At 41.1% G+C, this 13,061-nt stretch overlaps 1 protein-coding gene across 2 annotated transcripts in view; it reads left to right on the forward strand.

Annotated features, from left to right (window-relative positions):
- Positions 1-13,061, forward strand: part of MYOF (myoferlin) — a 680,400-nt gene that overhangs the window by 365,118 nt on the left and 302,221 nt on the right. For both annotated transcript variants that reach the window (XM_078643399.1, XM_078643401.1), the window contains one exon: positions 8,411-8,517. In XM_078643399.1, coding sequence (XP_078499525.1) covers positions 8,411-8,517 — 107 coding nt within the window. The remainder of the gene's footprint in view (positions 1-8,410; positions 8,518-13,061) is intronic.

The raw sequence follows: 13,061 nt of genomic DNA on the forward strand, positions 1-13,061 counted from the left end.
CCTTTGTTACAGCATTAGCTGCTGGAAAGTTTATCCATGAATAGAATACCTCTGTCTGCCGATATTCGTGTGCCTCTATTACGAATATGACTGTGCCACCTCTAGGTGTCAGTCCATTTTCTATAAGTTTTAAAGTTACAGATTTTCTTATGTTGACCGGGATCAGTATTATATCCGGGTCTGCTTCTTGCATAGTATTATCAGCTGCTACGAGTTCAGCTGCTATTCTAGCTGCCTCTCTTTCTCCTTCACTGTCTGACATTGTACTGTCCAGAAGGTTATTCCGTTTGTTTGCAGATCAGGTTTCTTATGGAAACAAAGATTAGATGCACAATATTTTGGAACAGTGTATCCTTCAACGTTGACTAAACCAAAAACCATACATAGGAGTCTCCTCCTGCGAGGTTTGGCGGATATGACCTTTCACCCACTCCAGACGTCTTTGGAGTATTATGGGGAAAAAAGGGGTTCTGTGTGAAAGAGCACGACTGAGTTACTCTAATGTCTTGCGTTAGTTTTATCGCCTATCCAAACGGTTGGGCGCCATGTAGTGTAGTTCCTATTATCCCAATAGGCTCTGCGCATTGGAATAATACCTTCAATAGTATAGACCTAGGACGGAGGTTAACTAGGTCTTCTACTGACGATATTAGACTTAAAGTTTTGGGTTTGCCAGCTAGCTCGGAGTTCACTAGAAACTTTCTCGAATAGGCAAGGAGGAGTTGAACCTCCCTGGATAGACAAGAAGGGATTTAGTTTCTGACAACCATAGAACATGACAACTTTGCTCTCCCCTAATCAAGAGTGTATCTCTAGAGTCGTGTGAAAACAAAAGACAACTTATTTTACTCAGTCAGTTCTGTGCATTCTTAGTTTCACCAGATTGTAGAGAAAAGGAAGAGACGGGCGTGTTCAATAAAAGATGTTATTTATTGATCAGTCTCTTTTCTCGTACAAGAGAAATGAATCGATATTATTGCAATACTTATGGTTAAGTAAAGTGCATACAATAAAAGCAGAAGTATAAAATAATACTGTAAAAACATTTATATGGTTTCTAAGCCATATGATATTTAAAATGGATAAAATAGATACATACATATATACATTTGACTAATCGTACTCAACTGGTGCTTCTAACTACGCCTACCCCAGTGTACCTGACCTAAGCCTAATACGTGGGCGGGAGTAGATAAGTAGCAGTTTAAGTTAAGTTTGTTTTGCCAAGTGACTGACTCAAGAATTCTCTGCAAGGGGTTATTCAGTTCTGTACCTGAGATCTAGAATGGTTGAGGGCTGGTATCTCTCGTCTTTGGTCTCGATATTCCAGGCTGCCTGCAAGGGCTGCTTGGAAGCGCCGGAGCTGGATTTCTCGGCAGGAGAAAGCAGCGTCTCGTTCTCAGCGCGTCAGGAAGGCGGGGCAGCGCCAGCGGGGTCCGCTCTGTGCTGGCCTCTTCGGCAAGTCTCGCTGCTCCGATCTCGTCACCACCACGTGTGTTTGCTTAAGGCAATGTCGGTAATATTTATACCTGTAAGGTGCCGAGATTGACGTAAGGATGGACATAGATACGTCAATAAGGATGTCATACGAACTGGTCGTTAGCACATTCTTTACTGAAGTTCTCGGTGGAATCAAAACAATGGCCGCAGGGATTTTCCCAGGTTGTCATAGGTTTGATTTGTTTTGAGAACTCCGTATGCCTTATCAGGGGCTGTAGGAATAGTGCTTGCCTAATTAGATGGCAAGCGTTATGACCTAATCAGATAACGCGTTTTCTGTGCCGTGGTGTGGCTTAATCAGATAACGGTTTTTGCATCATGGGATGGCTGCTAGTTAATTGTTAACCAGAACAGGGTCAGGAATAGGGGGATCGATACAGAACCTATAGGAATACATCACAATAGGATAGCAGACCCTACTCTCCTACACTATACCACCCAACTTCACTTTCAATTAGGTGGAACAAGGGCAGAGAGACCAAAACTAACAGCTCTATCCAGCCTCATGTATAATCATATTGCTATTTGTATGTGATTGTGGCGCTGGGAAAAGCAGTGGGATGGGGATAGACACACACCGTAGGTGCCACAGGGGGGGGGGGGGACCTAGGAGAACTAGTCGCTGTGAGGTAAGAGGGGAGGGGCAGGAGGCAGGGGAGGGAGTTGTCATTTAGGAAGACTGCCTGGGGAGGGGTGAGCAAAGGATAAGTGCCCCCGGAGGGAGGGGACAACAGGAGACTGCCAAAGGAAGCTGAGGCAATAACATACCTGCTGAGTTCGTCTTATGCTCCTGTGTGGTTACAGGAGCTGGGCGCTGCATATTCAAGAAGCCATGCAGCAGGGAGAGAGTAAGAAAACACCAGTCTCCTGCACAGCCATTTTTATTGACCCAGCATGGGCAGTACAGGTTCAATACAACGAGGGTTGAACAAAAGGTTTCGTTAAGAGTTTGTAAGTGTTTTTGTAAAAATATCACAGGGTTTTTCCAAAACTTCCCATTTTGTGATTCCTTGTTTTTATTTGCAATATTGTGAAATTCCAGAGGGTCTAGGTATACTGTGTTTAAATTACTTACATTACTGTCACCTCCGATTGAGCAGGCATTCATTGGCTGTTTTTGCTGTGTTCCGGAATTAAATCCACGTGAACGCCAAAGGAACCATCGGGCTTGTCTTTTTATATTGCCCAGATGGCTAGATATATTGTTTTACTCTCGTTACAGCACAGATGTGAGTATGTACTGCTGAACAGGTTTCTTTGCAGAATGTCACAGCCCTGGTGCTCTACCTGATTGAGTGACTTCGTTTATTTATTGTTTAACAAACGGGGAAATCATGTGTTACATTATGTACATCAGGCTCGTAGAAATATTGTTTACTAAGCAAACACAATCGCCTGCTAACTCATGCGCTTCCACATAGAAGTAAAGGACTGCAGACTGGTGTGTTATATTCTCTCTCTTAACTCTTAGGTTCCCTGCTTGTTCGGAATAATGCTGAGGGAACCCTCAGATGCTTTTCAGCAACTTAATATACACCCGGTCTATTGTCTACCATGAAGCCTCTGGATCTGTTAGGAATTTCTTTTATTTGCCTATAGCTATAATCTGGAACTGGGTTAAGGGGTTACAGAAAACCACAAAAAATACCGGATTAATTTCCTTTGTTCAAGGCTTCAGGACATTAACATTCACATATGCTGGCTTGAACTTGCTCATGATACTTTGTGCAGGAAATGCCTTCAAGTTGTAGTGGGTGCATTCAAATTTCTGCCTCCAAAATAAACCAGAGACTTTTCTCACACATCCAGTACCTAACAAACTAATGACTTTTATTCATCATCATACTGCATTACCTGGGCAGATATTGGATGATGATATTGCATGATGTGTTGCACTGTGACAGTCCCTCTCTTGTCAACCTCTACTGAAGGCTTCCTGTGATTGGTTTAGTAGAGTTGTTTAACACAGTGTGATATTTCTCATGTGCCAAGGATATATTTAAATATCCTCAACTTATAACCCAAGCTGAAAATGCATTCTCTTGTTGAGGAGAGAGCCTGTCCACAAGTAGCTCAGTTTGATTTACCCAAGCTCCAAGGATTTGCAAAGCTCCAGTTGGAAAATGCTTTCTCAGCAGATTACTAGTGTGCAAGATTGTTTCAACTTATGGTCACTGCATGTTCTGCTCACTCTACTTTGAAAAAGGTGTCAGTCCTCGAGGGTGGTGTTCTTCTCCAGTCCTGACAACCAATCAACAAAAGAGAAAGTGCCTACACTTGTATTTTCTTTCGCTCATCCCACTTTTCCCCACTGTGGTCTATGGTGACGATTGCACTCTTTCCAGTACAGGCAAGACGGCAAGTGATGGTTTGGATTTGACATCTACTTCACCAGCCTTTTGAATTCCAGTATGTAGGTCTTATATGATGTTCATTGAAATATGCCATTCATACCTCACAGGAAGTTGCCATGATTTAATCATTGTGTGCATTTTCCACAGCCTTGACAACTCTATCTAGGGTATTTACTTACTTACTTACTTTGTGGACTTATAAGCGCAAGCAAATCGTCCCCAAAGGGATCTCTCGGCGCTATGGAGGAAAGGAGCAGGGGACACAGCCAGCTAAAACAGCCATGTTTTCAACAATTTTTTAAACCTGGGTAGTTCATTACAAGCCCTAATGTTTGCTGGTAATTTGTTCCAATATCTAGGGGATAGATGACAAAAGGCTCTACCGCCCAGTCTTGCCCACTGTATCCTCTATGAACACAGAAGATTAGCATTACTAGCTCTCAGTTGTCGGGCGGTAGATATCGCCTACGTTTATTGCTCAGATAAACGGGTCCTTTCCCCTGTAATGATTTAAAGACGACAACAAGCGTCTTGAAAATGGCTCGTTTCTTCACCGGGAGCAAATGGAGCTGCTTCAGTAAGTATTTAAGTCCTTATCTATTAGTACATGGTGAATTGGGTCATCATAGATTTGTCCTAAAATGCATTTGACTCCTTTACTAGTTGAGTCTGTCTTTGAAGTTTATGTTGGGGGTTTGCTTCCTTTTGAGGTTCCATCTCTGCTGCTTTTCCTTCAGAAAGGATATTTCACTGCAGGGACGACTCCAAATCAGATAGCCCACAGTACGAACCATGGGAGTGACCTGAGGTTCACACCTGGATGTCAGCCACAGTGATGTTTGTATCGAGAGGCTACCCCAGGGCCTCAACCTCATCTTTATATTCTCTTATCAGCTCCATCCCCATCCTGAGATGTGCCTCGGCCCCTTGTGACCTCTATCTAAATCAAAGATCACCCTTTGAAGTGTACTGAATAGTTTGATTCTCCCTTTCTCCAGTGTATCCCACCCAGCTTACAGGAATACTGCAATCTACAAATCTGTTTGGGTGATTCCTCTACATCCTCTCTTCATGTTCCTCCTGTTAGGCCTGGGTCTCCCAAATTGGAACTCAAAGAATTCCATGTATTGTACAATTCAGAGGCACTCGTATACCTAGCACATTCATATAGTATACCTGCTCTGCACAGCACTACATCTGTCATATATTGTACCATTAACAGGTATACATATAATATACTCATACTGCACAGCACGGTATATCTCTCCTTTGACCTCACACGCATACATCCAGCGCATGCATATCACAAATGCACTGTCCAACACTGCACACCCAGCCGATGAAGGCCAAGAGTGAGTTAAACAGGCAACAGTGCAACTTTAAATAAGCGAGCCTGTAGGTCTCACTCCAATGACACAGCTAAAAAGGACCTGGTCCCTCCTACTGATCACTACACAGTATGCTAACACCATTGCTCATTTTGCATAACTCCTGATGCCACTGAAACCAAGCTACACCAGACTGAAGAGCCCCAACCAGGGTGCTAGTGTTTTAGAGAGGACCTAGCTTGGCAGTTGAAGCTGATCTGTTCCTATTGGAGCATGGTCAAGACTGATTTCCATGTGGGTCTAATCTGAGGTGGCATGGTGGGCAAAAGAGTTATGGGTTGAAATGGTACCCAGAGTGATTGGAAATGGATGGACTTATTGCAAGCGGCATGATCTAGGGGTGGGCGGAATTTGTGTAATCGCGTTACGCTAATCTCCGCAGAACGGTAAAAAATCTCCGCGAACATGCAAAAAATCCGCAAACACGTGGAATTGCTTGTTCGCTATGCTTTTTTACTGTTAGCAATTGCTGTTTGCGTGCTCGAGGGGAAATATCTTGCGAACACCCATTTTGAGAACCAGAACAAGCAAAACATTTTGCGAAGTCGGAGTTCAGAATTTTGGGCGTTCTCCGCGGAACGTGAAATTACCCTAATTACGCGAGCAGAACAGAATTTACTGCCCAGGCCTAGCATGCTCTCATCACCTTTTGTTAGCTCCTGGCAAAATCAGTAGCCTTTCACCACTATGAGGATAGAATAACCATACTAGGGACTTTTCCAACCCAACATACATAGTTTCTTTTCCCACAGTTTTAGGGAGGGTTTCACGATTTATGAAATGCCCTTTGTGTGGCAACAAAGAAATCTGTAAAGGGCTTCACATGCTCTTTATGCTTCACCTTCAGATTCCCACACTGTGGAGAAGTGCCTGCTGGCCTGGGAAATGTGTAGAAAAGCTCTTAAAGACTAACTGGGAATTTCCCTTAGAGGAAGAGATTACACTGGAGAGATCCTTAGCTGCTTAGGGGTCCTGAGCCAAAAAAAAGCCAGGGTTGCTATTGTCAGCACCTCAGCAATGTTCAAGACTACTTTTGATCCTCCAGCTGTGATGGGACAGAAAAAGAAGGATCACTGGTTGAGAGATTTCTAATACATTTCTACATTTGATCACCTTTGCCACTGCAGAGTCAAAGGCATCCGCATTAGAGACTAGAGCCTGTTCCATGTCAAGCCATTTCTTGTAGAGGGGCTCACCATCAAGACAGACCCAATCTGTCCACATGTCACTGAGGCACTCGACCTGGACTGATACATTACCAAAAGCTGGACACCAAGCAATTTTTCTCACTCCCCATAGAGGAGAGCCATTTATTTGGTCTATGAAGGTGACCTCGACAGAACACCATTTTCAAGACCCTTTATCTCAGAATACTCTCCTAAAAGAAGATTGTCTCCATCTTTTGGGATCTCTGAAAGACTTGTTATGATTACATCACCACTGCCAGCTCCAACAAAAGGAAAACCGCATGTTACTCTTCTGAGAGCAGAACAATCCCTCTTCCCAGAATGTTGCAGACTCCTTGGCATAACACACGTTTGCATTCATTGTTAGGGGGCTTATACATCTATTGCAGCTTCCAGATCTTTGATGAAAAAATTCTCCTATTGATGCAATTAGGACCTTCCAGGAGTTTCAGACCAGAGGCCCCACCCAATTAATTCAATATTCCCCTAAAAGTGCCTATGTAAATTTTGAAACGCTAAAACATTGGGAGATTGCAATGCCTTATGTTCCATTGCTTGATAGACATGATCTGTGGAGATTTGTCACATGCTAGTAGTGAAGAGGAAATTTGATTTGAGGCTGCAACGAAAATAGAAAGCAGCTGATTCAGTGATACACACCATGGTGAAGCATGTCCTTGAAAGCAGCAAGCATCGTTTCTCTGTATCAATGGCACAACTCATTATGGAAATTAATCACAAAGAAAAATTGTCCAAAAGTCAAGAAAGAAGGCTTCCATTTTTCACACCAGATCTGCATTTTGGCTGATGCAACATATTGAACAGCACAGAGATACTGTAATGGCACAGAGTTGCAAATAGCTTTTTGACCATACATTAGTCTTAAAGACAGAAATCTACTACAAACTCATGTCATCCTTTCTCAGACACAATTCTGCTCTCATGCTGATTAATAAATTCACTATATGAAGCTGAACCATACATCCTAGAAGGAGTGATCTTGGAGAAAAAGATGGAATACATTGACACTACAGATTGGAACGCCGTTACCTTCCACTCTGGGGGTCAGTAACTTTGTTGATAACAGCAACACCAGCTGCAATCCTTAGAAAGTTAGGAAACAAACTTTTTCTACATTTCTATAAAAACCACCACCAGCAGCTACAAAGCAGTGACTACCCCACACCACCCTAAAAATTGCTGCCCCTTTCCTCATTCAGGAAGGAGTGGGAAACAAAAACCAGATGTACACTATCTATTTGCAAGACTTGCTACACCATGAGAATCCAAATACTCTCATCATTCACCACCACCATACGTGTTTTCAGTAATTCCACTATAGCACCCAAAAAAAGCAATATAACTAATATCAAAGCATCACTAACAAAGTTTCTTTCTATAAAGATAAAAGGTATTAATTCAGACCTAGCTTTGTCTTCAAAAAGATCAACAAGTGGATGAAGAATTCGAACTTCAGGATCTTGACATAGCATCAGATCTTTCCACAGTCATAATGGAGTGATTGGATCAATCTTAATGATGTGACTCCGTGGATGTACGGAGTCATCCCTGGATGGTGGGCACCATCCAGGGATGACTCCGTACATCCACGGAGTCACATCATTAAGAGTTATCTAAAGACGTGGCTAGGACGGACACGTCACCTGGCGGAGCACCCGACCTGCTTACCTTTCAAAAAAGCTAAATCACGTTCACAAAATACAAACTCTCAGCTGTGCGCCATCCACCTTTATATAGTGATTGGATCAATGCCATGGGCCTGTAGTGCACTTATTTTAACATTCATGTTGCACCAAAAAGAAAATTGCTAGGGTTAACGGTAGGATTGCACACTGTGTCAAATGGGGTTCTTAGAAAGCATAGTTTCAGGATGTGCATCAAAATTACTACATGCGTGTGTGCCAAGTTTAAGCAAGTTGTAACTTTACCTAATGCTATAACCTTTCTTCATTCTCTCCAGAAAGCAAATGTGACTATATTGAAATCTGCACAGCTTGCTAAAATGCCTGAAAACCGTCTGGCAGAGATATGGCTGAAATTGATTGATCAACTAATAGAAGATGCTGGGTATGAGTCTGTTTTCTTACTTTTTTTCCCCTCTGTCATCATTTGTTCAGAAAGGAAGGATTGTCCTTTGTGTGAGCAGTGTAAAGATACTTAGATTTTTCTAAAACTTGAAATCTGTCAAATATCCCAAGATATTTGTCCTGTTGCTTGAAACTATAGGTTACCTGATATACAGTGTTCCCAAAAATGATCTATTAAAGGACAATCGTTTAACTCTTATTATCCCACCCTACTTTCCCCAAAACCTTCATTCCAATTACATGCTCCCCACAGTGCAAATACAGACTTTTTGGATTATGCATTATTCTGTTTGCTATTTCAGTCCGCTACCAATAGCCATCCCTCCCATTAATGTACAGAGTGAAATGACTTGACCGATATTGATCTATGCGCCAGTTGGATGCAGTCTTACGAACATTTGACCTACAGTGATCTAAAATAGGTTGTCTTGCTTGGGAGTGGCGGTCAATAGTCCATTTTCCCTAAGAACCATGGTTTTGGAAGAGGATTGGAAAGATACCTGCCTGGAAAACAGGCCATTTATCAGTGAGTTGTTGACCATTTCTTATTTCTTTTTGTCTGCAACCCACTTCTTGAAGTTTCAGTCCCACTTTTATTCAAATGTGTATTCCTCAATAGTTCATGCATCCTTCTGAATAAAGGATTGAACTATTGTAGAGGCCAATTACTACTTCACTAGCCTCTTGGACATCTTACAGAGAAACTCTCATTTAAGATATATTCATTAGGTGGCAAGAATTTCCCTCTATTGTGATGTATACACATATAGTGGTGATACATATACTGGTGATTACACACACTGGTGGTACAGTTGCAACTGCACAGCATAAATTATTCACTGTGCCATTGCATGAACTTAACTTAGGGTTGCAGTAATTGCATATTTCAGTCCATTTCAGTGCTGTGCTATTACAGTCCTGCATGCATGATATAAATATGGCACAATTTTGTTTTGATTGTGCCACACAAAGATGAGAAATAATTCAGAACTGCATAGCTCATTAGGCTCACCATTATCCTATATCACAAGAATATTAAGAACTGTAATTGTTATAGCCTTTCATACCTTAGTTGTGACATCTCTCAGCATTTTAAATAACTGGTTACCGGTGGTACTGCGCTGGCCAGTGCTGACTTAAAGGCAGTGTAACAAGTGCCATCGCCGTGGTCGCCAAGGATAAGGGGACACCATTTGAATGACAGGCTGAGGAGGGATAAGAGCAGCCTGCAGAGGTCTTTGCGTGTGCGGCATTTTTACTTGGGACAACAACAATATGCTAACTCTGACATATGCACTTGATGGAGGGATCTGTGATTTTTCTAGAGATGGTTTTGACTCGTGCTAAGTAGCATAAAGGATTAATCTTTCTGCTGGAAAGCACAAGGTGTGTAGCATGCATATCACACATTTATATATTTTTGGGATCACTCAGTGGGTGACTGCTTTTGTCGCAATGATAATTCTGTTACTTGCACTTCATAAGTTGCCATCCTTCTAATATACTCAGTGAGCTAAGATATGGCATTAAAGTGCTGCATGCAAACAAAGGCATGGGTTTAGAAACCTTTTTGCTTTTTACTCAACCTTTTTTATTATTCTCCTGTTACTAATCAAAAAAGGATTGCTAAGGGTAGTAAATAATACATTTTGGATTAGTATAGACCACCCCAAATACTTTGCGCTATACGTGCATCACAACCTGGTGCAAAATGTAGTTTTCGGATTTGTTTTGAGCACCAATCCCGGTGTGTGATGTAAAGTACTTCTACAGCAACGTGAATTAGCATTATGCTCTACTTTGCACTATTTTGTGTCAATAAGCTGTACCTTGGGTGGTACAGGGACGTTCCCATGCTACCACCAATGTATTTTAATCCTGAACTACTATCATTGGTGGAAAGGGATTTGCATCACAAGTTACACCTCCTCATAGCAGGCGTAGCTTTTCTGCATATTTACAAAGTGGTAAAGTATTAAATCTGGTCAAAACATTGCATTGTGTACTAGAAGGGTACCCTTCCAGAACAAAACCTATGCTTATGGTGCAAGGGTGTGTGCATTAGTGCAGGGCAGCCTATGGTAAGCCAGCACTAGAGGAGAGAGCAAAAGCCTTATATGGTAGTAGGGATGGAGCAGTTGTGCAGATGTACTGTTTTCATGCAACACAGAGCGGTAACCGAAGTTGCTGTGTTGTGTGAAAACAGTAAATCTGCCTCTGTTTTTTTCCACATGAAGCATTCTTAACATGTAATGCCTAGCAGTATGGATGCCATGTGACTCCTAGACTTGTGGCCCTCATTCTTAAGTAAAGTTTCCTATACATTAACACATTCATTCACTGTCTCTGTATAGTGTGTGTGTGTGAGATGTAAAGGTTTCGGACACCCTCCATTGGTATGAGTAACACTATAAAAGAAATTAAATATGAGCGAAGGGCTCTGATTGAGGGTGGTAGTGAGAGAATCTGTAAAGCATCTCACTGTGGCCTGTGAGGCAGGGGTTGCCAACAAAGATTGTTGCACTGAGCTCTACCGATGCTACGGCCTGGTCTGCCATTAGCCGCAACTAATCAGGTAGTCCTCTTTCAAAGTTTCTAGGGATGATCAGTCCAGAATTCAGTTCAGAATATGGTTCCACTGGTTTCCACAGTCTCCTCCCAATTAGCCCTCAGTGGAAAACAAAAGGGATTGTTGTATTGCTTGAAATAATACCACCTTCTGGAAATCTCTGGATGGCAATTCAGTCCATCATTGTTTTACGCACCACGCCACCTCTGTCCATTGGCACAGTGAGCACAAACAAGATGGATTAGACTGTACTCCCCAGTAATTATCAGCAACCCAACAATATTAGACATGTGCAGAGCAAGGGAGAACCTAGGACTGCCCTAAAGAAAAACTTTCACATAAGAGTTGCATGCTAGCTGTTGAGCAGGATAATCAGCCGATTTTGCAACGTGCATCTAATGATAGCATCAAACAGCACTGTGTTGTTGAAATGGTTTCTCTCAGGTTGCAACAATCCAAAACACATATTACACATCCTGCGTGGTCTATGAGGGTGAATTTAGGATTTGGCAAATTATTTTTTAGTTTGTATAGATCTATTATTGTGCCAGACAGGGCTGATTAGAACAATAAAATTGATGGGTGGATTGAATATCAGTCCTGTATGCTTCCGCTGAATCGTCCCAGTCTTTCCCCATTAAACTTGTGTGGAAGAAAATTATCTGAGATCTGCATTAACCATTGTAAATGCATCTATCTTGATTTGGTAGCTTATATGGTTTGAGAAAGGAGTTTGAGTGAGCTGGCTGATGTCACTTAAAGCAAAAAACCTGTGATGTTCACCATTACCAGTGGCTTGCCGGGTATTTCTCATTTTTAATTGGAGGAATCCTAATAAATGACACTGACCTACAAAATGAAACCAATACATTGGTTGGTTGCAGAAGCCAGGCCTGTTTGAGATATTCTATAATCCAACTGTGCAGCTGTTGCAAAGTTAAATGTGGAAACCTATTTAACACTACTACTATATTGCATACCTTTTTGTTGAGCTTTACCTAACCTTGGCTCTGTTCAATAAAAAGGAAGACCGCAGTCCAGTTACTCAGTTTTCCGCCCCCTGCCGGTGTCGGCTATCGAAGCTTGAAGCTTAAATGTTTGCTGTTTTACGATGTGTTATAAACAATATCACGGACCTTATCTCTGCGTAAAGCTTTCAATTAACTGACAAACTCCCTTATATAACCAATAGTCCAGGTCTGAATAGATAAACATAGCATAAATTGAATTAAGCGATTTATTATTGTTTTTTCAATGAGTATATTGCTCTGTTAATTTAAAGATTTTACGGTGATGAATACATTTGAGAACTTGTGATGGATATATATATATATATATATATATATATATATATATATATATATAATCGTAAAAACAGCTTGTCCTGTCGCAGCGGGAGCACAATCCAGTGGGTGCCTGCGGCGAGACCAGGGCAGTGTCTCGGACTAAATCAATACCAAGAAATTAAATCGCGGCACACTTCTTGGTTGTTTTAGCATTTATTTATTTCCCAACGTGACAACCCTTGTCACGTTTGAAAATAAATAACTGCTAAAACAACCAAGAAGTGTGCCGCGATTTAATTTCTTGATATTGATATAATATATATATATATATATATATATATATATATATATATATATATATATATATATAATATATATATATATATATATCGATCGATATATATACATATGTATAATGTGTGTATATTGTGTTGTAACTGCGTTTATATAGCACTTACTACCCCTGACGAGGCGTCAAAGCTTTTTTTCATATATATAGTGTGTATGTGTGTGTATGTATATATATATATATATATATGTATATGTGTGTATATATATATATGTTGCCTATATTATTCTGATGAAAAATATGTATAAAATGTGTATGAAGTGAAAATTCTCTAATTGTATTGCAGTATGATAACATGGATTTTAATTCTGTTTTTTAAG

The sequence above is a fragment of the Lissotriton helveticus genome, chromosome 5_1 (assembly GCF_964261635.1).
Source record: "Lissotriton helveticus chromosome 5_1, aLisHel1.1, whole genome shotgun sequence".
Taxonomy (NCBI): domain Eukaryota; kingdom Metazoa; phylum Chordata; class Amphibia; order Caudata; family Salamandridae; genus Lissotriton; species Lissotriton helveticus.